Below are 26,756 nucleotides of genomic sequence, written 5' to 3'. Positions count from 1 at the left end.
AACAAATAAGAGGAACTTACATGTTTTTTTAATGGGTACCTGTATGGAACGTTTTCAAGCTCATTCTTAATTTCAACTCTGCGCAACGGAATCATGTCTTTCTTATGTATTTCAAACAAAGCTTCTTTGAAACTCATCTGAAAGAAGTTGAGATAATGATATATGTCCCTTAGCAAGCAAGCACGAAGCACATATGTATGAGAATATAAAGGAAGTCGCAAAAAGAAAAGAAAAAAATGAGAGCAGCATAGGTTGCGTGCATAATGAGGTATTAGCTTTTCCTTTAGCAACCCGCTTCCAAATCTCAAAATAGAGATCATCCAATCATTTTTAAATAATTTGACTTTAAACAATTGCCTGTGGCACGTGCATATTCACTAGTTTTTTTTATAAAACTCTGAACAAGTCCACCAAAAAAAAACTCCGAACAAATGCTTAATGCCTGCTTGGTAAAGGGCAAATGTTTGTAATATGCTAATGTCCACAACCAAAAGCAAGAAACTAACGCAGCTGATGAGAAGCGAAAACTAAACAATATGCATAGCCCGTGTATAAAACGAATGTAACTAGCTGTTGATCTGCATGCATGAACATGCATTAGCAGATTATCATGCTATGGATCGAACCTGTATAAAAGAAGATCAAGATGACTTCATGCTTGATGTAGAAAACTAAGCAATGTGCTTGATGATTAATCCTTCCTCCAAATATTGCTCTCTTGGTCTCGCACTTTTTTTTATGGAATTTGATCTCGCACTTCAGCCAAAGTGGTTTATCGAGTCTCTCTCTATGTGTTCTCCATGGCCTCATCAAGTGTTTGTGAATTATTCATCTTCGTAAATTGCATATTACGGGAAATTAGGAGGTTGATGCCTCGGTGGGCATTTGTTATCTTTTACTACGATTCATGGACCAAAAGATGGCCGGTGAAGAAGGCCACATCGCCAGCTTTTCCCGGCCGGATGGTTCAGATCGTTGAAATCTCGGGTTTTTTAAAAGAAAGTCCTTCTATTTACTGAAAATCAACCCGCAGTCTAGGGTAGTTCATATCTTTTTCTTCACGAACCCCCTCGAGCTTCACTTAAATCAACCCGCAGTTTAAGGGCCCCTCTCAGTATTGTTTGCGGAAATCCCCTCAGATTTTTCTGAACCCACGGTCCGTTTTTAGTGATTTCAAGGAACCTCAAATTTCTACGAAATGAACCCGCAAACCACCCATTCCTTCGTTAATTTACAAAATAGACCACATTTACTCATAAAATGAATCCACAGTCCATTTTCTTCACTGTTTCACAAAAGTAATCTTATTTTTGCATAAAATCAACCAATGCTCCACCTCATGGCACGTTATTCTTTGAAAAGGAACATCCATATTTTATAGAACCAACCCACAGCAATTTGAGACTCTATTTAATTCTTGAATTTATAAGAAATCATTAAAAGGTACAACAGCACTAAAATTCAAAAAAGTAATTTTACATCACAACAGTTGGTAAATCAAAATATTTAATTTGTATTTTATTGTGGAACATGAATAAGTGAGTAAAGCTATGTGGGCTTTAGAAAACTATTGCGCGCACCTCTGCATCCCAATTAAAAATCATTTCCCAAAATATTAATATAGCCATGTACTCTTGAACCTGAACGAAAGTAGCTTCTTCCATGGATCAACAGTTTATAGACAACCTAAAATAGAGTTCCTATCGACTCCTTCATTGTATGGTTCATCGTTTCATTGTATTCGATAAATAAATCCATTTAAGCATCGATAAATCTAAGCGGTTAACAAATGCAAGCATGGGTATACAATAAAATTAAAATATTTGCGTTAGTTATCTAACTTCTAATCTTACTATGCCATATTTCTCAACTGAAACAAACTCCTAATGGTATCATTTTCTTTCACTGGTCCTACTGCTGGTGCGCCAAAGGCGCGCCTACTTTCTACTTGATGAGGGGTGAAAGTTGACCTGCATAGCGGCTTTGCAAAACATTGTGAGTTGGCTGGAGGTCTGAATGTGGAGAAAGTTTTCTTTTCAAATAAATTCTTATGAAACCTGAACTTTTGCATAGATCCCAGAATATGTGGTTCAGACACACTCTTCCACTTCCAGTGTAGAAGACACACTCTTCCTTGTAGAGAACTTAATATTTGACGTGCTTTTATTACATTAATTAACTTATTTCGCTAGCTTGGTTGTCATTTTACAGACTTATTGCACAGTTACAGACTGAACCCGGATTCAGAAGTGCAGCTGAGCTGGCACTTGGCAGGCACATCAGAGAGGCTTATTGTCCAGCCACCTTTCAGCCATAGCGAAGCATTCTTTGGGCCGATTCCCTGGAGCAGCATGGCGACCACCCTGCATAAACAAAAAAAAAGAATGTTACTAATACAACCCATATGTAAATCATCTGACTGATTTGACGAAGGTGAATACATCAAGAAAGGTCGAGATAGGCAAAAGAAAAAGACGAACCTTCACCGTCGCGAAAGTGAGATTGTTCCCATATTTGATTGTGAATCTGGCCAAAAAGAAAAAAACAAGTGCATTCTTCATCAGTTCAGTTCAAGCAAAACTGCAACAGGGGGACGAACAAAGGAGACTGCAAGTGTTCCATCCATAAAAACATGAATGGAAGATGATGGCGCCGCATGTTGATGAAGAGAGGAGCAAAGCGAGAACAGTAGAATTCAGAGGATTCAGGAGATGACTTAACCCTGCAGCCTGGCCGTCAAGGTGCCACGCCCTCCAGTCATCAACAATGGAGAAGTTGAAGGATCTTATCCATGCATGTGTACCCGAGAACGGTATACCTAGATCATGGTCTCCACTGCACTCACAGTACACCACTAAGCATGATCTTCATGGAGGAAGATTTCAAACAGCATATGTGAAGTGAAGAGATGGATGACCCTACTAAACATGATGCTTTCACCTGTATACCAGAGCGCGGTAACCCCTGGTGGTGAGGTTGAAGTGGTATCTTATGCTGCTTGGAACATCGTAGGTGTAGGGGAAACCTGAACGCTTGCACCTGACCCATTCAGTCACGGTTCCCTGTTCATCAGTGCTACCCTTTGGTCAGTTGAAACTCAGTCCCAAGAAATTCAGAAAAGAGTCATTAGCAGCAGCTAAAAAGTAAACAGAGTACTAGACTACTATGTAACTGGATTCCTTAGCGTTGCAGAGCGAACAAGCTCGTGTAGGCAATTTGTGTTCTGACGAGGAGTACAAGTTAAAAGCTTGGAACCAAAAGAAAAGGAAGTGTTTTACCTCCTTGACCCCAAGGGCAGCTCTAGTGGCATTGTCATTTGCCCAAAAGTAAGACAGGTAGTAGCGGTATTCCTGGGTTCCAAAGGAGCACTTTCAGGCAATATATGGTTTGTGATGAACAACAGTTCTAGATCAGTACTTTCATCACATCGATCTAGATCTGCATGAAGTTGACAATCCACATGTTGATGAATTAAAGGATGGAACTCACAAAACAACGAGACGAAGGTTCCACAGGCGGGTCGCTAATCCGGTAGTAGTGCTCCTCTGCTAGGTACCTCCTCGCTGAAGCATCTCTCCCTGGATTCGGTGAATCAAGGGGACATGTAGGTTGCAGTATGTCTTTGGTATCGACTTCTGACATGAGCTGTGAAGAGTGAAAACAACATGATAAGGAAATGAGAGCCCAATCGATGGTAGCCATTATTTTTTAAAATTGGCACAGTAGATGAACCTTACGTTCTTGATAGTTTGTAACACGTCGGCGCAGAGCTTGTTCGCCGGGCTCACGTAGTCGCCTTTGCAGTTTGCCATCGCAGCCTTTGGCAGATAAAAGCGAAGAAAAAGAATAGGCATGCTACACTTGTCGTCCAAGTAGGCAAGAAGATCTGAATGAACAAGAGTGCTACCTCGTACTGCTGGTCAGATATGATGCCGTGTGAATGAGCGTACGGAATCTGAGAGTTGCGGTCGATGTCGTCTCCGGTTACAGGGTTGCCGACTAGATAGCCCTGCATAACAGAAACAGTGAGTTAGGGACAACAACTTCTTCGACCAGTTGGATGTCGATTCGTGTGCTGGAAATCACTACATGCCTTGAGATTGATCAGTGGATGACGCATTGCTTCATTTCCTGGAGCACAGAACATTCATCAGCAGAAAAGAACAATTGCACGGATAAAAATTCAGACCAAGATCGAGTACTCTTCAGGACACAGAATCAGGTAGTAGGCATATGGCAGGTAGGGAAAAGAACAAGACAAGCGACTCTTTCTGATCAGCAATCAAGACTAGAATTACCTTCTGAGATGTATTGTGCAACAACGGGCGCCATCTTTCCTCCATACGAGTCGCCAGCGACGTAGAAAGGGTTTGACAGAAGCCATGGGTGAGCATCAAACCACTGCACAGACAGAACTAATAAGCTTTATTTTAACAGGCACATTTCTTTTGTTTTTTTTCAAATGATCCACTGTACACTAAGCCTCGCTGTGTGTGTGTGTGTGTTCCTTCCAGACCTTCCTCAGGAACGTCACGACCTGCCTAGACGACGAGACGTCCCCGACGTCGTAGCCGCGGGGGTCGCGCGCGTACGAGAAGCCTGAACCCACGGGCGAGTCCAGGAAGATGATGCTCGCCACCTGAGATCGATCGGGCAATTGGTCATCAGCGATTCATCACCAACTCGCAATTTCTTGCATGCATCGTCGCTGAAGAATGTGACAAGGTAACGGTAGAAACCAAGCATCGAATGCATCTCGTTCTGATGATCAGCTTCTCACCCGTGTCCAGGAATCCGGGCTGTAGACCAGCCTTGGCAGCGTGCCGTCGTAGGGTTCGAGGACGAACTTGACGGGGCCGATCTCGTAGGCGAGGCCGCTGAAGGCGGAGCACCGGGGCCCGCCGGTGAGCCACAGCAGCACGGGGTCGGTGCCGGGGCTCCGCTCCGACTCCACGAAGTAGTAGAAGAGCTCCGCCCCCGTCTCCTCCTCCACGTCCACGTACCTGCTCCACGCAACCAATGGCTATTGGCTACCTGGTATGTGAATCCAAGCAGAGAGCATGCATGGAGCCATGGAGCGTGGCGGTGGGTGTGTGGGTTTCACGGCCGGCTTACCCACCCTGTCTCCAGGTAGAACGGCAGGGGGCCGTGGAACCCCGGCAGGCGAGTGACCACCGTCGCCGCCCGGGAGAGCGGCAGCAGGAGGAGGAGAAGGCAGGCGAGGAGCCGAGTCAACGGCGGCGAGGAGAGACGACGATGGCGGAGCCGCATCCGGAGAAGAAGCTTCATCATCGAGGCCGATCTCGGGATCGGAACTCGGAAAAGGCCTCACCTACGACAGGCGCCGGAAGAAGGCAGCGAGGAGGTGGCGATGCCCGGCATGGTCTCATGGAGCAGCCGGCAGCGCAATGAAGAAGGCCATGGCGACGGACGGGGAGGGGCCCTCCGCCCTTGGACAGTATGGAGCAGAAGTAGTTGGCGCCAACTACCACGAGGCCCGCGGGAACAGGCCGCGCAGGCAGTGAACAGAGACGGCCACGGTGTCCTGCTCCCTGCCGACACGCGACGCGCCGCCAAATCCGGAAAATATGGGCCTCGTTTTTTCCAGAGTCTCGAGTATTTAATATCGTTCATGTAACATGCCTCTCCTATCTTAAATGACATAGTAGTGCTCCTGCAAATCTTTCCAAAAAAAAAAGAAAATATGGGCCTCGCGGGTCCGGAGAGGAAGCAGGCCCAGTCGCCAAGGCCTCTTTATTTTCTTTACCTTCTCTTGCCGGTTGGCCCAGTGGAAAGCAGGGACGGAGCTAACAACACGCACGGCCTTCCGTTCGATCAAGTGAAGAAGCTCTCCTGATTCTTCTATTTTTCTCCCCAAGCAAAGAAGCTTCGGATTCTTGTCTCTTGCGTTACTGAACTTGCCATTCCATCTGCGTGTTGTTTCTGTTGACGTCCTGCTTTTGCACCTCTCGCAGGAGACAGAGATTGAAGGGAAAGATGGTAGGTGTGACGGCCTGTGTGTACCCTTTGGTTCCGTAGATTCTAAGCTTAGGCTGATCGAGCGCCTTTGATCAACAGTAAGCACACACTGTAATCATCTCATGTCTGAACTCTGAAGCAACGCGGGCCTTACGATGCAAACCAAATGGACCCAACAATCAGCACGATCAAGGTTATTGCTGCCACCACACTTGTCGCTAATCCGGATCGCTTCTAATCCCAATCGCCATCATGAAATCTGAAGACAATGATATCGCACGTGGTCAAGGGTCGAGATACAGAGGCATCACTTCATACAGGGGACACGGATTTGGGTGAATCGACGGCGGACACTGCATATGCCGCGTCAAGATCCGTGCAGGGAGCGGCGGTTGTTTAAACGGCAGCGTCTTTGCAAAAGCAAGCGCGCGAGCTCCCCGCGCTTTTTGTGTTGGCTGATCAGTCTATTTTTGTGCTTCGGGTAGCGTCTGGTCCAAACGAATGTTACAGCAGTTGGCAAGTGCTCTCGTCGTTGGTCTCCAGTGAGGCTGTAAGCCTGTAACTGACAGACATTCAGGCAGACCTGAATCCTCTGCTACTGACAGACATTCAGGCTGTAAGTGTAACCGATCGAGACTTTGACAAACGAAGCATGCTCCTTGCAATTGCAAAGTCGCCCTCACGCAGATCCAGGCTTCCACTTGTCTCTCTATCAAGAAAAGCTTCCACGCGGTGATGCGAAACCCTAATCATGCATGGGATCGGACACACAATGACACAACAAAAGGGTTGCCACTGATGACCTGCACCAGAGCTGGCGACCGAGATGCGTCCATTGGCCATTGCCATGATCTTTGCTTTGCTCCATTCCATGCAAAGTCAAATCAGTATAGTGAGTGATCAGTAGCTACCCGACGCTGGGGATTTCTAATTAGCGAGCGCGCGTCAGGAGACTTCCCAGCGATCGATCTCTCGACAACACCGGACTTTCTTTTTTGGAAAGTTTTATTTTCCGCAATTTTCTACTTTTAGAAAGTTATAAAGTTGTATATATAACTTTTGTGCATAGTTTTCATGTCCAGACTTTTTTTAAATATCTTTTCAATGAATTTTTTGTCAGAAAAGTTTGGAGCAAAATTTTTAGGCATAACTTATCCTTATAATTTTTTAGAATAACTTCTTAGTGATAACCTTTGATCACAAGTTTACACGAGAATAGTGCCAATGAAGTTTATGAGTAAAATTATAATAAAAATTTCTCCGCATAACTTTTCTAACACAACTTTTATAAATAATTTATACAAGTAATTAACGTCATCACAAATTTATACACACAACTTATTCCGCACAACTTTATGCATAACTCTTTCTAGACAAACTTTTTAAACATATGAATTTGATTAGCCCTACAGCTAGTAGCTACCCACATGTTCCACATGTTAATCTAAGTAACATAAGGAAGAAACGAAAAAAATAAAAGAAAAGGAAAAAATGGAAGAAAGCATTTTATGTGCTAATGATCTGCCCGTGGTAATGATTGCAGCTACCCACATGTCGAGAAGTAAAAACAAATAGAAAATCAAAGGAAAAATAAACATTACGCACGCAGGCTAAAGTGGCCAGGTGGGAAGCCTTCTAAGGTGGACCCCGCGGAGCGGAGCGCGTCAGGCGCATGCGCATCGCCCGCCAGCAGCAGCGCTAGCGAGCGATGCCTGAGCCTGAATTGGATTTCGCCCCGACGCCCTCGCTTGCCAACAACCAACGACGACGTGCCACCCACATACGCGCGCACACGGCAGCCCGCGCATACATAATCCAAGCGCCCTGCGCATTTGCCGCACTTGATCTGCCATGTCGGCCGTGCCAAGTCTCAGCTCGCTCTCCATCCGTTCGAAACGCGGCCGGGACTCGTTCGCTGTCGCTGGTGCCCGGAACATATAGCCTCAGGTCGATGAACAGGTTCAGGAGCGCGGTGCTACGCAGGTGCAAGAGCCTGTCGCGCGTGGCCGTGGGGGCGCGCCCCAGCCCGGCGCCCTACAGCAACCTGCGCTCCATGTCCACCAGGGACGCCGCCGTCGATGCCGACGACGGCGGCGGTGCGGCGGCGTCAGGCGGCGCGGTGGTGTTGGTGGGCAGCTCGCGGCGGCGGTACGTGATCAGCGAGGAGCACCTGAGCCACCCGCTGATCGCCGCGCTCATCGGCGGCGACGAGGGGCGGCGGCGGAAGGGCGAGCCCGCCGCCGTCAACTGCGAGGTGGTGCTGTTCGACCACCTGCTGTGGATGCTGGACAACGCCGCGGACGACCTCCGCGGCGACGACGGCGCCGCCATGAGGGAGCTCGCGCAGCTCTACGCTTGCTGATCGATCGAGGGGCCGTCGTCGTTAATACAGAGACACACGGTTAATGGTTCTTTTGTCAGGTTATTATTAATTCCATTCGTTAAGCGGCATGCCTCGATTGATCTTAAATTCTTTTTTTTTTCGCTGTTCTTGCGCCGGATATCTAAGATTTTTTGGGCGCCACTGTTTGTAACTTCAAGTACAGAGATGGGTCTACACACATGATGATGCTAGTTGCTGTTGCCTGCTATATGGTTTCTTTGTATCGGCCACGCTTCTGATAGATTTTATTTGCTTTAGAGAGGCGGCATCATCATGTTGCTTAAGCTTGTCTGCATGATGATGTAGATGTTGTAAATTGGTTTTGTAATTGTTCGTGTGATTGAAGGTTTAGTTTGCTTAGCTTTACCGAAAACTAAGACAAATTACAGATGTACCGCAAATGCAAGACAAATTAAAGAAAGCCTGATTAGTTCAGCTATCACCAGCAACCAGGAATTGAAAAAGATTAAGAGAAAAGGAAAAGCTATTCTTTTTTTGAAGGAATCAAGTAAAGCTAATCTGATGCTGGTACAGCTAGTAGCTAGATAGACATATCAACCACTAGCAGCAGCCAGCAGGTAGTAATGCGTTTGGACAGGCAGGCAGGCAGATACCCAAGGGAGCTAGACAGGGCACCCTAATGCAGCTAGCAAGCACACCCCCAACGCACTCAGCTGCAGAGTCCCTGTCACATTAACAGACATGGTTCAATTCAGACACGGTCCAGCCAGTCTAGCTCTAACTGGACCTTGTCTGTTGGTTCCCCTGTCGCATGCAGCGCCCTGTTAGCTTGGTGATGAAAGCGGAGGATTGCTGGTTAGTTGGTGCGCTTGCTTTTGTCAGCAGCACATACAAGTTGAGTAATTTTCTGGCGAGGATGGTTGGGCAGTTGGTTGGATCATGAGGCTTTGACATAGCTTCTTCAGATTCTGGGAAATGGAGTACTGGCAACAAACGGGACAGGCACCCAAGTTTTCTTTGAAGATTTTTCGTGCTGATGAATGCAAATGAAAATGGCAGTTTCATCCTCAGATCTCAGGAGGCGAAGCATAGAGATTTGGTGCAAGGTAAAGCCCAGCTTCCTCTCACGGTATGGGTTGCCGGGCCAATTTCGAGTCTGCAGATGTGTCTTTGCAGAGCGAGGTATAATAGATGGCGCGACGAAGCTTTGGGCCTCAGAAGGCTCAGAACAGATGATGGACCCAGTTTGTACGCACAGGCCCAACCATCCTTTGGGCCTCACAAGGCTCGCGTTCCTCCTGGTTCTCTCTGCCGAGAGAGAGAGAGAGAGAGAGACGTGTCCCGCCGCTGTGCCATGAGAATCCCCGACCCGAGCACGGGCGCCACCATTACTGCGCAATACGAACGCAACCACCTCTTCAATCCTTTGCTGAATTGCGAGCGAGCTCGTGCCATGATCTACGACAGATCGTGAAGGAAGTAAAGGGGGGCGGGGCCGAATCCGCCGATGAGGGGAGGGGGAGCAGCGATGGCGAGGCTGGCGGTGACCGCGAGGGCCTTCTCCGCCTCGGCCTCCGCCGCCGGCGGCGTGGCCATGGTGCAGGGCGCGTCCCGGGGGATCGGCCTCGAGTTCGTGAGTCCTCCGCCTGCTCCTATCCACATCCCCGTTTCGCCTCATCCGCATTTCGCCCCCTCCGGTTCCCCCGTATTTGCGATTCGCTTCACCCGCTGCCGTGTCGATCTGGGGGGCAGGTGCGGCAGCTGCTGCGGAGGAGCGACGAGGGCCGCGTCGTCGCCACGTGCCGCGAGCCGGGAAACGCGGCGGAGCTACAGAAGCTCAAGGAGGAGCACGCACCGGGGCGCCTCGCCGTGCTGCCGCTCGACGTCACCGACGAGAGCACTATAGAGGTACAGGCGCAGCCGCCTCCGCCTAGTTTATTAATACATCAGTGGTAGTCACTTGGGAAATTTATCTGATTCAGTGCAGTGAGTATTCAGACGAAATGCTCCTAAGTAAACTGTTCTGTTTGTCAACAACCTGACGACTGAAGAGTTTTTACCGACATTGCCAACTGATTCTGCTTAGTTTTACTGTTCGCAGTGCTATTAAACGGCTGTCTAATGCGCAAATTTTGGTTCTTCCATTGCAGGCCGCCGCGGCCTCGATCCAAGAGACCCATGGTTCTCTTGACCTTCTGATCAACTCCACCGGCATCCTTTCCATCCCAAACGTGATACAACCAGGTGGATCCTCTGGCTCGATCACATCTGAGCACAATATTCAGAAGTCAGCTAGCATCAGTTCCCTAGTAACTTATCTGAAACTAGGTTCCTTCTGTTTCCTGTCACAGAGACTACACTGAGCAAAGTTCAGAAGTCATCCCTGCTGCTGGCCTATGAGGTGAATGCAGTCGGTCCAATCCTAGTGATCAAGGTGAAGCTCATTGCTCCATTTCAATTTTCATTTCTTGCTGTGGTGGTATCAAAATTCTGCTTGCCAGTCATTGTGACTCCAATAGCACTGGAGTCTGAAATGATCCTCTGTTGGTCAGCACATGTGGCCATTGCTGAAGGTTGGAGGTCGCTCCGAGACCGGGAGAGGATTCTCATTGGTTGCAAACATGAGCGCTAGAGTCAGTTCGATAGGTGATAATGGTCTGGGGGGCTGGCATTCATACAGAGCTTCTAAAACTGCACTGAATCAGTGTAAGTGAACACCAAGTTGTTGCATCCTGTTCTTGTCATCCTGCTCTGCACGGTAATCTTGCCATCATGATAGTTTTCGCTCATCCAACATCCCATGTACTTTTCTATTGTAAGTAACCTAGTGATTGTGTAGCTGTAATTTATGTCTCATGATTTGATTCCTGAAGTTATTTGCTCATGTCATGCAGTGACGAAGACAGTGTCAGTAGAGTTTGGCAGGAAGGACAACATTGCCTGCATCCTGCTACATCCAGGAACCGTGGACACCGACCTCTCACGGCCCTTCCAGAGAAACGTCCCCAAGGACAAGCTCTTCACGAGAGAATTCTCCGTGCAGAAGCTCCTCTCCATCATTGACAGCGTCAAGAAAAGCGACAACGGCAAGTTCTTCGCATGGGACGGCCAAGAAATCCCTTGGTGACTCGTGGTCACTGTTTCAGCCAGCAGCATACAGGTCAACAATGGGAACAAATTTTCTTTTTGCAAACTGTTGTCCTGTTATCGTTCCACGTTATCGCTCCGGATTTTCCACAAGTGGATGCGACCACATTAAGAAGTGAGCTGTGGAACAAGAAGAACCACATCAAAACATGGCGATTGGTTTCCATTCACTTTCCGGCTGCATAGGAAAGATGTGAATGTTTGCTGACGGGTGATGACGCAAATTTTATTTGAGTCCTTTTAATTCTGGGTGTTTTTCTCATTCATGATGATCCATCGATCTGCTCTTGACATGTGAAGGCCTCGAGAGAAGTCAATAGTATTATTTAGATGTTATCCACCTAATGCGCGTTTGACCAAAGGGAACTGGAGAAGAGAGGACGTTGGAGCCACAGCCACCAACGAAGACTGGTCATACTGTGCGCAATGGTCAGGGTAAAACTTTGATACATACTAATTACTTTTTTTGAAAAATTATAAATAATTACTCTACTAACATTTTATTCATCCTTGTATCTTCATAAGGATGTGTTTTTGAATTCGAATCTAATGACACCAACTTTGTGAACTATGCATTGATAAAGTAATTGTTTGTTAAAGACTTGTCTTGTAAGTTTAAATGGAGGAGTTTGAATTGTGCCTGTGATAATGGGACTAGAACGCGTGTTCGGTTTTAAAAAGTTGTGTTTTTTTTCTTCCAAGCTGTGAAAATACTGTTGGTGTATCTCTCTTCTTTGGCTCCTTGCCGTGTCAACAACATTCGTCTGACTGGATGATTGTGCAGCATAGACCTGCTGGTATTTATTGTACGGAACCAAACAGAACAGTCTGGTCTTCCATGTCGTTCTCCAGTTGATCCAGTAGCAGAACATGCGCTTCCTCGTCGTTCTCCTCTTGATTTCCGGTACATCCGCCGCCGCCGGTAGCGATGGCAGCGGCGGCTGCGACCGCCGGTGCGGTGGCACCGTCGTCCCCTACCCTTTCGGCTTCTCCGCCGGCTGCCCCGTCGTCCTGGCCTGCGACGCCTCCACCTCCACGGCCCTCCTCCCGCGTACCACCGCGGCGGCGCCGTACCCCGTCCTTTCGTTCCGCCGGCCCCCATTCTCCACCTTCCTGGTGTCCGTGGCGCCCTCGTGCAAACGCAGCGTCGGCGAAGCCAGGGTGTCGCTCAGCGGCGCCGGCTACGGCGTCTCCAACCGCACCGGGCTCTTCCTCAGCGGCGGCTGCCGCACGTCGGGGGCCTCCAACTGCTCCGTCTCCCCGAGCCTCGCGGCGTCGCTGCTCCGCACGGCGGAGTGCGGCAACGACACCACCTGGGCGTGCGTGGCCGAGGTGCCGTCGTACAGCTCCCCGCCGGCGAGGGGCCAGGGGTGGTTCTTCAACTGGGAGCACGCGGATGCTGCGGGGTGCAGGGACGTCCTGACGGCGACGGTGTACGGGGAGCCGACGGGGGCGTCCCTGTCCCTGGATTTCGGTGTCGTGGAGATGAACTGGTGGGTCAACGGGACGTGCGCGGACGCCGCCGCTGGCGCTGGCGCCGGCTGGTGCGCGGCGAACGCGGGGTGCGACGACGTGCTGGCGCCGAGTGGCGCGTGGGGCCACCAGTGCTACTGCTCGGATGGGATGTCCGGCGACGGGTTCGTCGCCGGCGAGGGGTGCCACTACGGTTCCCCCGCCCGCGGCAAGCTGTCGGCGGCGGCGATCGCCGGCATCGTCGTTTCTGCCGCTTCGTTTGCGTTCGCGCTCTCGATTTGTTTCTGGCTCCGGCGGCGGAAACGGATGAAGACGAAGACTGCCAAGCAAACACAGGTAAGAGTTGCGAGGCTTTTCCGCGGCAAACCAGTGGAAGACGACCTCGAGCTAGATGATGAGGTGGCCGGGCCCCAGCGGTTCTCCTACGACGAGCTCGCCGCAGCCACTGGAAACTTCTCCGACGACCGGAGGCTCGGGAGAGGAGGCTTCGGCTCCGTGTACAGCGGGGTCCTGGCCGACGGGAACCGCGACGTGGCCGTGAAGAGGGTGTCGGAGACCTCGCGGCAGGGCTGGAAGGAGTTCGCCTCCGAGGTGAGGATCATCAGCCGGCTCCGGCACCGCAACCTCGTGCAGCTCATCGGCTGGTGCCACGGCGTCGGCGGCGACGTGCTTCTCCTCGTCTACGAACTGATGCACAACGGCAGCCTCGACGCGCACCTCCACGACCCGGAACGCGTCCTGCCGTGGCCGGCCAGGTACGGCGTCGCGCTCGGCGTCGGCGCCGCGCTGCTGTACCTGCACGAGGACGCGGAGCGGCGCGTGGTGCACCGGGACGTGAAGCCGAGCAACGTGATGCTGGACGCGTCGTTCACCGCCAAGCTCGGCGACTTCGGGCTCGCGCGGCTCATCGACGACGGCCGCCGGTCGCACACGACGGGCTTCGCCGGCACGTGGGGGTACATGGACCCGGAGAGCGTTCTCGCCGGGAGGGCGAGCGTGGAGTCCGACGTGTACAGCTTCGGCGTTCTCCTCCTCGAGATCGCCTGCGGCCGGCGGCCGGCCGTGCCCGTGAGAGAGCAAGACGAGGACTTCATCCACCTGGTGCGGTGGGTCTGGGGCGCGTACGGCGGCGGGAGCATTCTCGACGCGGCCGACGCGCGGCTCGGCGGCGAGTTCGACGGGCGGGAGATGGCGGGCGCGCTGCTCGTCGGGCTCTGGTGCGCGCACCCGGACCGCAGCCTGCGCCCCACCATCAGGCAGGCCGTCAGCGTGCTGCGGTTCGAGGCGCCGCCGCCAAGCCTGCCCGCGAAGATGCCGGTGGCGACGTACGGGGCGCCGGCCGATCATCCTGACACCACGACGTCGTCTGCGATGTCCACGACAGTGAGCAGCGGCATTGGGCATTCCAGCACCACGCAGTCATCAGCTGAGTCCAGTCTGATGAAATGGCAGGCGAACAATACACCAGTATGATAATTTGTGTTTCAGGTCATCGCACAAGACTAGATTCCTTTTTCCAGCTCTGATAATCGCTATTTCTACTGTTCATAGCCCAGTTACTGAAACTGCTACAATTCCCAGTGCATGTGTACAGCTGAACACCTCAAGTCAAAGAATCAGGCATTTGATGGCCAGGTGTTTTTTTTTTTATTTTCTTTTCACCAGACCATAGCCCGCAGCATCCTGATTCCTGCTTCCTGCCATGGTGGCAGACTGGCAGTGTTTAGGCCTAGAATGCCCATGGAATCCCATGGTGATCAAAAGATGTTTCAGTCAATGCATTGCAGAGCAGTGTATTTGCAGCTGACACAATTTGCCTCACTCATGCAGTGTTTGGTCACACGTATCCATTTTCAAGAGAGGGCCGATCCTAGAGACGACGAGTTAAACTAGAAAGAATGGCGCGCTAATATGTGCCGATAGCCCGATACGCAGCGCAAGTGCAATCGTCCAATCGTGCATAAGAATACATGACACGGCGGCCGTTTAGAAAAGTTGTGGTTAACAACGCATCGAAACAATTACAAAGCAATGATCACATAAAACTGAACCGAAACAGCAGTGCAAACAGCATACTGATCTGCACGCCAAAAATTAAATTACAATATTGGTCTTGCAGAAGCAAAAAGAATTTTAGTCTTGTGCTTTGCAAACAGGTGGCTATAGAAAATCTCCATTCATGATACAGAATCAGGTGATATGACGTAAAATCATAGACCAAACATTACATATATATCAAAATTTTGCAAAATTGTGAAGACGAAAATACAATTACAATCCAAAAAGAATTCGACCGGATGGGGTATGACGACCCCAACCGTTTTTCATTAAGAGAAAGCAACCAGCTTTCTGGTCGAGAAAACCTCCTGAACCCTGGCCGCGCCAGCGAGGGGGATTTTTTTAACCTCAGCCTGAAATTCGTTCCTACAGGGAGTCGAAACAGAACCCGAGGAGTGCTACTGGAGCCATCTAACCAAGTTAGCAAGAGGGCCTGACGAGTGCTACTAGAGCCATTGTGAAAATACAATTACAATCCCACAGGCAGGTGGCCAGATGGGAAGATGGATGGCATGAACTGCACTAACTGAGAGGGATATGGATACCACATCCTAGGGAGTGGCTAGAGCAGTCAGCATGAACAGAGGAACACAATTTATGGAGGCTCAACATGAAAACATAAACAATTGATAGAAGATTCATCACTTCCGACGAAAACTCCACGAGCGCATGCCCATCAACATGGCAATCCAAGGATAGAAGCAAACGGATTATCTTTTTTTTTAAAAAAAGAAGCAAACAGATTGTGAGTTCACATGCATCCCACAGCAACCTCACCTTGAAAGCAGAAGCATGGATATGGACAGATTATTTGAGAACAATAAATAATTTTTTGAAAAGGAAAATTACGCAGCTAATACTATTTGGAAGAACTAATCAAATAACAAATGGGAAGAAGAAGATTAACCTGCAAGAACGGATAATACTGATGCTGCACATTACATACATCAAGATCTGTCATTTTGATTAAAAATGGGAAACCAGGTAGTGTCATCAACTTGCATTCAGGGAAAGGGAAACAACATTTAGAGCAAGAGGATGGATGATTAATGGCATCAATAGTACTTTAGCAGAATAGGTAGTAGAAGAATAGGAAAAGCTCAGTAAGATAGCCACATGAAAAATATGAAATCCAATCTCATAGGCTTCTACCTGAGAGCCGTAAGTGGGGTTCTACGTTCGGTGAGCCAATGCCAATCTTGAAACCTATTCCCCCTTGTGTTCATTCACCTGTGCAACCGAAGTGTGTGGTTTGCAAACTGTCAAGCATCAGAATCTGTATATTGATAGGAGAGCACAAACTTATAGCAATCTGAATGCAACGTTTGCAAACCCAAGTGTAAACTCGAGGAGTCAATGAGAAATTCTCTAAACCTGCAATTGAAACAACAGATTACAAATAATATAAAGAAATCTACAGATTCTGCATCATATGAACTCTAATCAAGCAAGGATCCCAAATAGGATTTCATGACAAGTTTAGGGACTCCTAGGCTCTCCATGTCCATGGTAAACAATCCTGTCACGCCCGGCTGGGAAGACAGGAGGTGGGATTTTGGGCAAAGCCGCTGCCGGACGTGACAAACCGAGGCAAGGAATCCCCGTGCTGGAAGTCTGTAGGTGCAGCCGGCTGGGAAGGGACGCCAGCCTTTGGAACTCCTAGCGGACGGCGCAGCGAGAGAGGACCTAGCGAGGAATAGCACCAGCAGCGAGAGGGGAGGCACAAGATGGCAGCGGCGACTCGTCGGAGTCAGCGAGGAAGAGGAACGGCACGGAGGAATAGGTGCTTGCCGATTTCATGGCGAGGCACCGATGACGCACACGACGGCCCAAGCCCAGCAGGCTGCAACGGCGTACGGCGGTGGCTGGGACCACGTGACCTGGGCCGAGGATGGTAAAAGTAGGGGATGGGCCCACAGCGGACACGCGTCGGCTGCCGATACGGTTAGAAGTGCAGAGTAGCTCTCGTCGCTGCCTTTTCTTCAGGCATAAGAGTTTACTTATAAACCACAAAAATCAAAGACAATGTTTGTTAAAATCTAGATAGTCCAACTTTTATTCAAATGTGGAAAGGAGATCAGTAAATTAACCATACCATCAAAATCTATGATGAAAGTGCTCGAATAAAGGGCTTCTTGGTTGGATATTAGAATTTGCCATGCTAAAATCAGGCCAAAACTTGAGCATAACATTTCTTGCCAAAATCTCGGAAAGAATTTTAGAATAACACTTAGTTGGTGTGGGCTATTTTTTAATTCCAATTAAATGAGTGCAAAAATTTATGAGCTCGTTCAAATTTTAGCTAGGCAAGTTTTGAAACTCAATCAAGGAGGCTCAAATTCTCCATCGAGACAACAGTAGCACACCTAATACCACATGGATAGAATTCTCCTAGTTGCTATTGAGAAAAAAAATTATTCGCGGTTGAAAGGTTTGAGGTTGCTTATTTGCCATTACCTCTCACTTGAAAACCTTACATGTAATTGATTTAAAAAAAACCTTACATGTATTTTTTTAATTGTGCATAGGGAATCATGTTTTTTTTCTTGATGATAAACAGGGTATTCTCTCTTTCTTTTATGGAAAATAGGGAATTCTATCTTTTTCGTGCATTCTCATATAGATAACTTTAATTTCTGTTATTCTTAAAGATAAAAAAAATAACCTAGGTGAAAAGAGGAAAATTATTTTATTCATAAAAAAATCGGAACAAATATTCAGCACCCAAGGTTTGCAAATCTGCCCACCGGCCGGAGTCGCGCCGCAACCGCCGCTGATTGACGACAATTCCACCACCTCACCGTCCACGTCAGCATCAAACCCACCCATCTGCCATCCCCTTCGTCCCCCCTCCCCCACCCACCACTCCACCATCCCCCTTCCGGAACCTTCTAGAACCCCGGCCAGAACCCTACCCATGGCGGCGTCCCTCCTCTCCCGCGCCGCCGCCGCCGCCGCCGCGGCGGCGCTCCGCGGCGCGGCGCGGCCCCACCACCTCCTCCGGCGGTCCTCCCTCCCCAAGGAAACCCTCCTTCCCCTGCTACTACTCCTACTCCTCAGCACCGCCACGTTCCCCGCGGTCGTAAATCCCGCCGCTCTACCGCCGTCTCGATCCTCCACAGTCTGACGTGGTCCTTTTGTCTTCGCGCGTGCAGGGTCGGGTCGGATGGGCGGCGCGCGCGGCGCAGGACGCCGGCGGGTACGGGTGCGGGGCGGCGCCGCTGACCGCGGGCGCGTTCGGGATCGCGGCGCGGTGCAACGCCACGTCGTCGTCCGCGGTGTCGGAGGCCGCCGGCGTGCACGCGCTCCCGCGGACCGAGCCCGTGGTGTCGGCCGAGTGGCTGCACGCTAACCTCAAGGACCCCGACGTCAAGGTGCGTTGCTCTCAGTCTCAGTACTGGGCTTCGGTGATCTGCAATTGGCCTGTGAATTATTGGTTGCGCAGCTTGTAAACTTGCACTTCGATGAGTGAAGCCTATAATTTCCGGATTAGTAGCTAGTGATTGCTATGATAGTGATCCTATTAGTTATATGAAGAGACTTATTTGGCTGACCGATAGTCTACTGCAATCGTTTCATCTGATGGAGCAAAGTTGTCTAGGCTATGAAAATAGGCAGTAGGCACATAAATTCTTGGATGAGTGGTTATACTACAGTTCAAACTGGAAAGCAGGGGCCTTTCACTCATTATTTGGTCTTCGCAATCAGTGCTGCTCAAAATATCATGTAAACTTGCTTCTAAGGGAAAAATTTTCATGCATGTTTGAGATTGTGGGATAAACTCAGCAGGATTATTGTAAAACATGTACTCGCAAAGATTCAGCTATAAAAATGAGATTTATTTACAATATACACTTTGTTCTGTCAATGTGTCTCTCTTCCAATGGTTCACTATGTTAACCACATACTTCTGTCTAGGTACTTGATGCCTCTTGGTATATGCCTGCAGAGCAAAGGAATCCACTACAAGAGTACCAGGTAATGATTCAATTTGTTTTCGAGGTTCTAAAATTTCCAATGTTCAAAAAGGCGACGCTAGGCGGCCGCCTAGGCGCAACTATGCACTAGGCGAGGGGGGTCCCGCCTGGCCTAGGGCATAGGCGGACCCCTAGGCGGCGCCAGCTCGTCGGCGCCGGCGAGGGAGGAGGGGTACCGTGGCGCCTTGGGTTGTAGGCGGCGACCCAGGGACGAGGCAGAGCAGAGAGCGCCGGCGGAGGTACGGGCAGGCGGCGGCGGAGGAGGAGGTAGGGGCGGGTGTACGGTGGAGGAGGAGGCAGGGGCAGGCACGGAGGAGGAGGAAGGGCGGCAGCAGAGGCGCGGAGGAGGCAGGGGCGGCGACGTCGGGAACGAGAGGAGGAGAGGGGAGGAGATAAGGTGGGAGGTGGGCTGTTGGGCTGCTTTGATGGGCTTATTTTTCAACTCAAGGCCTAGTGGTCCTCTGTTTTTCTTTTCTTAGAGGTATATGATGTGTATGGCAAGGTATATGTATGTATATGGCACCGCCTAGAAAAACGCCTTGAAATGCCTAGTCCTGCCTAGGCTCTAGGCGGTGGGTCACCGCCTAGATAGCGCTTAGCGCCTTTTTCAACATTGAAAATTTCAGAACTCTACTATGTCATTGCACCTACATAAATTGCTTTTACACACTTCTGTTCTTTTGGCACCAAAATGGTTATTTTGTTAGCCTAGTGGCTTAGGCATTCCCTACATGATAACATTTATCAGTAGGCATACCTAACCTGATACACTAAGAAATATGCTAGCAGGCGTACCGTAGCTGATACACAAAATTATATACTAGCAGGCATACCTAACTTGTCCATTATGGGAAATGCTAGGCCCATGATTTTGAAAGTATTATTCATATATTCTCATGCTTCTGTCTTCAATCTTGTTTCCAGGTGGCTCATATTCCTGGTGCCTTGTTCTTTGATGTTGATGGAATATCTGACAGAACATCTAGTGTAAGTTTTCAGCTCTGTTTTTTGTACATTTATTGTTAATGACTACAAAATCATACAAACTCCGTTTAAGTACATACCGTTGTTTATTTGCACTATTTTTATTGTTGATTCTCTTCTAGTTCCGCATTGACATTCCTTAGTCCTTTCTGTAGCTGGTCAAAAAGAAGTATGTGTGCTAAGCAATTGAGTTGTTACAAAAAATATTAGACTAAGCAGAGTTTTATAAGAACCCCACTGAATGGATTTTTCAGTACAGGGTGGCGACCCTTTTTCGTGAGTAGATGAAACATTCAGCTGGGCACATCATTCCATGTGCATACATAGTACTTCTTGATGTGACGCCTGCAGTGCCACTCTCTTACATATTAGACACAAGCATGCAATAAGCTAGCCAACATCTGAAAGTGAAAGTTGAAAAGAAGCAAATCAAAACAGGGAAATCCATATCTGAACACACATAGGTAGGCGGTAACTTACATCCTTAGGTTTGCGATCTGGCTACCGCATTTTGAGTTGCCCCATAGCTAATTACTCAAAGTGTTACGTAGTTGCTATAGATAGTGGTGGCAGTAGCGGTCAAGTTTCCTTTCCCATTCTTCTAGTCTATGTATTTAGTTTCTTTGACAACTTTCATGATATCATACTCTCTAGCGGCACAGATTCCATTTCTTGTATCATGCTAGTTGTGCTTGTAGTATGGAAGCTTGCTTACTAATTCCTCTGAACTCATCTTTTTCTTTGTCAAGGTGGTCATAATTATGTCGGTGTTATTATACGAGTATAACTTGCTGAACATGGCATTCCTACTTAGTACTTGCTTTCTTTGCGTTGGTTGTTTATAATAATAGTATCATTTAATCCGATTAGTTGCTTTTTTTTTGGTAAATACCTACATTTAAATTTGAGATCGATGGTTTCTTTTTCTTTTTGTCCAGTTACCGCACATGCTGCCATCTGAAGAGGCATTTTCGGCTGCTGTATCCGCTCTTGGCATCTATAACAAAGATGGGATAGTAGTTTATGATGGAAAGGGACTGTTCAGTGCTGCTCGTGTTTGGTGGTAAGCTTCTTTTAGTCACAAAAATATGTAAAAATTGTGATGGTTGAAGACCAAATGAGCAGTGGTCGAAACAAGATGCAAATCTTATTTTGTTCATTCATGATTACTAAGTTCTTGCCATGACCTTTGTGCAATTTTTTATATTGTAGTTTTGATATTTAATAGAGTTGTGCTATGCTTGCTACCTTGACAACAGGATGTTCCGTGTATTTGGACATGATAAGGTTTGGGTGCTAGATGGAGGTTTGCCCCAATGGCGTGCTTCTGGGTATGATGTTGAATCAAGCGCCTCCAGTGATGCCATCTTAAAGGCCAGTGCTGCTGGTGAAGCAATTGAGAAAGTTTACCAGGGTCAATCGGTAATTTATTTTTTCTCCTGTTTCTTTTGGCAGTAATTCAATTGTAAGTTGCAACCAGTAACCACACAGCAAGAGTCTCGCTACTTTATTGAGCTATTGGAGTCTTAATTCAGTACAGATATGATTAGCAGTTCTTCCAATATGTCCGTTTAATCCCAATTTTCAGTTATACATTAACTCCATATTTCTCCAGGTTGGTCCATTCACGTTTGAAGCAAAGTTGCAGCCCCATCTTATTTGGAGTCTTGATAAGGTCAGTACTCAAGAGTCGCAAACCTGCCTATTGTTTTTCTTTGTGACTCACTAAAATCTTTCTGCATATTTCACAGCAACTAATATATGATTTTCTCAGGTGAAAGAGAACATCAAGACCCAGACACATCAAGTTATAGATGCGCGATCAAAACCTAGGTATCTTACCTGTATTCTAATTCTGTAAAAGTCATAACTCATAAGTATATCATATGCATGCAGTATATAAACCCTTTTCATTTATCCATAAGGCTCTGCTTGGTATTGACGGTGGTTTTTTTTAAGGCACTTACATCGGCTAGTTCTGGTTACTGCTAGGAAGCATCTCCTCCTTCCCTCTCTCTCCCTCTTCCTGTAATGAACTAGTTACGCAGTGTGCAGCCAGTGGTGTGCATTCAGGTACAGGAAAATGATTCGCATAATCACAGTGAGGATAATATCCATAGCATTAATATTTTCTGAGCACTCAGTTTAGCTAATGATTTTGATACTCAAATGCCTTTTAACCAGTGCAGTATATGCAACTCTAATACAGTTACGTTATAGATTTGTTTTGGTAATTAAAATTTGACTTGCATCTTCAGGTTGACTAATATGAAACTTCTATTTCAGATTTGATGGTGCAGTTCCAGAGCCACGCAAGGGGATTAGAAGTGGTCATGTGCCTGGGAGCAAATGCGTTCCTTTCCCTCAGGTGGAAATTCTCCACTTTTCCATACTTTGCTGTTCAACATATGATACTTTGACTTCTTGCTCATTCAAACGTCATATTTTTCTTCATCCGTCCTACCGTTTTAATGAGGTGTAAATGTGTGTGCTTACTAGATACATTAGTGGTCAGCTCAGGTTGTACACCTGTGATGATATACTAGATTTGTTGATGAGATAATCACAGCATGTTGACATAGTAAGAGATCATGGTATTGTTGGTAGATACACTTGTAGTATTGGAGGCTATTATTCACTGAGACCTTGTTAACCATATTAGGATGGAGATTGGATAATCTTTGCTTGCACTTCTTTGTAGCTCGGCTATGTACACTGTAGCACTGGAACTTGGATTGGTGTTTCAACTAAAAGTCCATGTATCATCATCCTTTTCATGTCCATGCAGATTAGTGCCAAAGATGTTTTTCTATCTCTGGAAATGTTGTCTATGTTATTGCTTATTTTTACTTGACTTTCTTCAGGTGCTTGACAGCTCACAAAAGCTGTTGCCCCCAGATGAACTCCGGAAACGATTTGAGCAAGAAGGTAAATATTTCATCCATATAGGTTGCAAGTACTTCATTCCTGCTGATACAGCTCCAGTAGCCAGACTGTATTACGTTTTATCGGTTGCTTCATCCCTATTCTGAAAAATATTTTATTTTATGTATGTTTAGGAGTCATAATTTTTTTTGACACACCCCACTAAGCTAATCTGGCTGCTAGCATCCACCAAGAAGTTATATAAGACTTCACTGGCACTGTGCTAAGCCAGTAACTGTCGATCACTGCCACACTATTCCACATAATTAATACTTGGGACAATTGTATCCATGTATATCAGTATAGGACCCAAAATATATCATATTTGCTAGATTTAAGTATGGCTATATTTCTATTGGATTTGTTGAAGGAGTGACATCCACAGGGTTTGCATAACATTTTGTTCTATACTGGTATTAGTTAAAGTTGGGAGCTCGTTTTTATGCCACCTAATGTAGAACTGCGATAGCCGCCTGTTTTAACAGTAAAATCCACCATAGATAGGCAGTATTTATAATTATTCTGGTTTGATTCACTATCAGGAATATCACTTGATCAACCCCTTGTGACCTCTTGCGGCACTGGCGTGACAGCATGTGTATTAGCCTTGGTAAGATTGTCTTGGACTTGATCTCTTGATATTTACTTTCGAAATGGTAAATTGTGCCCCTATAACTTTTACTCTCATTTTAGGGCCTCCATCGCCTTGGTAAAACTGATGTCGCCGTATATGATGGATCATGGACCGAATGGGGAGCCCATCCTGACACTCCAGTTGCGACTGCCGTCTAGTCCCATATCCTGCGCATGGAGGCTCTTGATTGAACTTCCCTTGTGCCCTTGATCCCATGGGTAAAGGCGAAGGAAACTGAAGGTCTGGATGTGTGTAAGGTTAGGGAAGCAAAGCCTTTTGGTCATCACTGTAAATTCTTAAACAGAAAATGTCATACACACATACACTGGTGAATTATGAGGTCATATGTCCCTTGCCAAGGCCCCTTTTCTTGGTGGAACAATAATGATGAAATGGCAAAAAAGGAAAAACTGCTACTAAATTTAGTATCCCAAGCAGCCCTATCTCAATGGACGCCATGTGTCCCCATCTCTCCAATCTCAATCATCTGCTTGCTTTCAAACTCCTTTGCATGGAACACACAGCGTTCATCGGGGTGGGCCTACCTGGAAGCGTATTCTTCCTCCCTTTTTCCTACTGTACTATGTTCGTGAACATGACGAACATCAACCAGTACCCAAAATCTTCATTAGAAAAATCATTTTGGCACCAGTACAAGTTTCTCCGGTGCAGAAGCGGTTGTGCCGTTGCTGCTGCTGCCGCCTGTCGCAACTGAAGAAGATGTCGGCGCCACCATCTCCCGGGCGTCGAACTCCCCTGTCATCCGCACGTCGGCGGCGTCGAGGATGGCTCCCCTGCTGTAGAACTCCCACACTTATTGCACGAGGTGGATGACGTCGTCTTCCTCTTCCCCGTCGTCGTCCCCCACCACAGGCCGCCTCACGTCTTCGTCCATGTGGCGAGCCACGGGGGGCTGCCGCCCGCAGGCGATCTCTAGGAGGACGACACCGGAGCTGTAGACGTCCGACTCGGTGTCGGCCCGACCGGTGATCATGCACTCGGGGTCCATGTACCCCATGGTGCCGGCGACCGCCGTGGTGCGCGCGCGCCGGCCGTGGTCGACGAGCCTGGCGAGCCCGAAGTCGCCGAGCTTGGCGTGGAAGGAGGCGTCCAGCATCACGTTGCTCGGCTTGATGTCCCTGTGAAGAGCGCACTGCTCCCAGTCCTGATGCAGGTACAGCAGGGCCGATCCCAGCCCCAGCACGACGTCGTGCCGGACCGGCCATGGCAGCGCCACGTAGCTGTAGAGGTGCGTGTCGAGGCTGCCGTTGGGCATCAGCTCGTAGACGAGGAGGAGCTCGCCGCCGCCATGGCACCAGCCGATGAGCTGCACGAGGTTACGGTGCCGCAGCCGGCTGATGATGCTCACCTCCGAGGCGTACTCCTTCCTCCCCTGCTTTTGGAATCCTTGGACACCCTCTTGATGGCTACCTCAAGGCCCATCTCCTTGAGGAATCCTCTGTACACCGACCCAAACCGGCCTTCCCCGAGCTTCTGCTTGCCGGAGAAGTTGTCGGTGGCAATGGCGAGCTCGCGGTAGCGAAACTGCTTCGGCCCGGTCCCTTCCTCGAACTCCTCTTCCATCTCCCTCTCTTCCTGGAGGAGTTTAGCCTTGTTCTGCCGTCGCCGGAGGAGCCACATGAAGAAAACCAGGACGACTATCAAGAACAAGGTGGAACCGACGCACATGCCGATCACGATCCCGATCTTGGAAGACGATGAAGCTCCTGTCGACATGCAAAAGGTAGGACATAGGATAATTCCTCACCGCGTCAATGTTGTTGCCGCTGGGGGAAGGTGCAGCAAGGACATGTAGTTTACCTGGAGCTGGCGGCGCCGGCGGCAGGGTGATGTCGAGGAAGCCCACCTGGTAGCGCAGGCAGCAGCTGTACCCCTTGATGCCGCCTAAGGTGTAGTTGGGGAACAGCTTCCCCAGCCTGTCTGTGTAGATTGAGATACTGTTGGAGCACTCGCTGGCGTTGAGGTCCCTGGTGCACTGCGCCAGATCGTACATCCTCTGCGAGCCCGAGTACGGCGTGCGGCCGTTGGCGAGCTGCAGCGGCGAGGCGGCGACGCCACCGGTGAGCTTGCTCATCAGCGGCACCCAGGCTGCTCGCACGCTCTCCGACGTGATGGGCACGGTGTCGTACACTAAGTACAAGGAGTTGAGGTCCGCGGTGGCCGGGATCGGCGTGTCCGAGTACCGGAGGGTGCACGAGCCGTACATGGCGCGGACGCTCCGGCTGCCCAGGCACACCGTCGTGATCCCGGCGGGCGCCCGGGAGAGGCAGTCCAGGCACGCCGTCGCGTTGTAGTCGGCGTAGCACATGATGAGGCCGAACACCTCGTTGGCTCCCGCCCCGGCGCTGCCCTCGTAGAACCAGCCGTTGCCGCCGGCCGCCACCGGGAGCGCGGCGAGAAGGTGGTCCAGGTTCTTCTTGTACAGGCTGCCGGCCGTGTAGTTGTCCGCCACCGAGCAGTCAGGCGGCCACGGCTGCAGGATGCCGTCGTCCTTGCTAGTGGCCACGGCGCGGAGCACAGCGATGGCGGCGATCGCGGCATGGATCGGAGGAGGAGGAGGAGGAGGGTGTTAGTTTGATCTCCTAAACCCTCTCGGATTCCCAACGGATCCGAGAGGGCCTTGCCCTCTCACGCGCCCTGATCGGGGGCGTACCAGCACGATCTAGCTGGTGGGCCCCCGTCGCACTGCGCCATATAAAAGGAGGTGGGGGCCAGCGGCACACGGCACGAGAATCACCGGCGCCGCCGCCACCCCACCGACACAACCCCAACCCTAACCGATCTAGAGGAGAGGCGCAGCAGCGGCGGGAAGCTCCTCCGGCCATCGCCCGCGGGACCTCTGCCTCGACTCCGGACACGCGAAGTGTACACACCGTCGGCCACCGCGAGCTTGAACCTCTACGGCCGATCTGCTCCAAACCCCGCGCTACATCGCCATGGCGGGAACCTCTGCATCCGCCGCCGGTCTAGGGCACGAAGGTATAACCCCGTGCCCTTCCCTATTCTCTCTCTCTCTCAATCTCTCTGTGACCCGACTTTATCAGCACTAAAAGGAGATCTCCTAATCTAATTAACGCATTAGCCGATCCTAATTGTACAACATTGGTATCAGTCGCCTCTAGCTTCTCGCGTTGATTAGAATTTGGAAGATCAAGAAGAAAAGCACCCTAGAAAAGATCCCCGGAGAGAATCCCAGTGCAAAACCCGCGAAACC

At 49.2% G+C, this 26,756-nt stretch overlaps 5 protein-coding genes and 1 pseudogene across 7 annotated transcripts; 4 read left to right on the top strand and 2 right to left on the bottom strand.

Annotated features, from left to right (window-relative positions):
* Positions 1-2,045: 2,045 nt before the first annotated feature.
* On the bottom strand, positions 2,046-5,463 carry LOC112883838 (serine carboxypeptidase-like 17). The gene is made up of 13 exons (XM_025949083.1): positions 5,120-5,463; positions 4,781-5,003; positions 4,517-4,639; positions 4,299-4,401; positions 4,094-4,131; positions 3,908-4,009; positions 3,738-3,818; positions 3,490-3,645; positions 3,279-3,350; positions 2,941-3,062; positions 2,722-2,835; positions 2,481-2,526; positions 2,046-2,363 (listed from the first exon to the last, which is right to left on the bottom strand). The coding sequence occupies exons 1-13, from the start codon at positions 5,290-5,292 to the stop codon at positions 2,280-2,282; spliced, it is 1,437 nt and encodes a 478-aa protein (XP_025804868.1). The 5' UTR covers positions 5,293-5,463; the 3' UTR covers positions 2,046-2,279.
* A 2,368-nt stretch (positions 5,464-7,831) lies between these two features.
* LOC112883840 (auxin-responsive protein SAUR76-like) lies at positions 7,832-8,678 on the top strand. The gene has a single exon (XM_025949086.1). It carries the CDS (start codon positions 7,931-7,933, stop codon positions 8,339-8,341), a length of 411 nt encoding a protein of 136 aa, XP_025804871.1. The 5' UTR covers positions 7,832-7,930; the 3' UTR covers positions 8,342-8,678.
* A 964-nt stretch (positions 8,679-9,642) lies between these two features.
* LOC112883839 (C-factor) lies at positions 9,643-11,732 on the top strand. Of its 2 annotated transcripts, XM_025949085.1 has the most exons (7): positions 9,643-9,956; positions 10,076-10,231; positions 10,474-10,567; positions 10,675-10,757; positions 10,876-11,029; positions 11,218-11,483; positions 11,553-11,732. In XM_025949085.1, exons 1-6 carry the CDS (start codon positions 9,831-9,833, stop codon positions 11,448-11,450), a joined length of 846 nt encoding a protein of 281 aa, XP_025804870.1. In that variant the 5' UTR covers positions 9,643-9,830; the 3' UTR covers positions 11,451-11,483; positions 11,553-11,732. The 2 variants fall into 2 exon arrangements, with proteins under 2 accessions (XP_025804870.1, XP_025804869.1); XM_025949084.1 differs by having other exon boundaries at positions 9,644-9,956; positions 11,218-11,732.
* A 457-nt stretch (positions 11,733-12,189) lies between these two features.
* Positions 12,190-14,593, top strand: LOC112883836 (L-type lectin-domain containing receptor kinase IX.1-like). The gene has a single exon (XM_025949081.1). It carries the CDS (start codon positions 12,341-12,343, stop codon positions 14,414-14,416), a length of 2,076 nt encoding a protein of 691 aa, XP_025804866.1. The 5' UTR covers positions 12,190-12,340; the 3' UTR covers positions 14,417-14,593.
* Positions 14,594-17,803: 3,210 nt separating this feature from the next.
* On the top strand, positions 17,804-23,949 carry LOC112886362 (thiosulfate/3-mercaptopyruvate sulfurtransferase 2-like). 2 transcript variants are annotated; one of them, XM_025952247.1, is made up of 12 exons: positions 17,804-18,080; positions 18,157-18,375; positions 18,920-18,979; positions 19,903-19,965; positions 20,901-21,025; positions 21,222-21,384; positions 21,578-21,637; positions 21,737-21,795; positions 22,249-22,330; positions 22,827-22,890; positions 23,430-23,497; positions 23,581-23,949. In XM_025952247.1, exons 1-12 carry the CDS (start codon positions 17,919-17,921, stop codon positions 23,677-23,679), a joined length of 1,224 nt encoding a protein of 407 aa, XP_025808032.1. In that variant the 5' UTR covers positions 17,804-17,918; the 3' UTR covers positions 23,680-23,949. The 2 variants fall into 2 exon arrangements, with proteins under 2 accessions (XP_025808032.1, XP_025808033.1); XM_025952248.1 differs by having other exon boundaries at positions 17,805-18,023.
* A 209-nt stretch (positions 23,950-24,158) lies between these two features.
* LOC112885630 lies at positions 24,159-26,480 on the bottom strand (annotated as a pseudogene).
* Between the last annotated feature and the right edge of the window lie 276 nt (positions 26,481-26,756).

This window comes from Panicum hallii, chromosome 3, assembly GCF_002211085.1.
Source record: "Panicum hallii strain FIL2 chromosome 3, PHallii_v3.1, whole genome shotgun sequence".
In the NCBI taxonomy this organism is placed as follows: Eukaryota; Viridiplantae; Streptophyta; class Magnoliopsida; order Poales; family Poaceae; genus Panicum; species Panicum hallii.
This window is presented reverse-complemented; position numbering and strand designations above follow the sequence as displayed.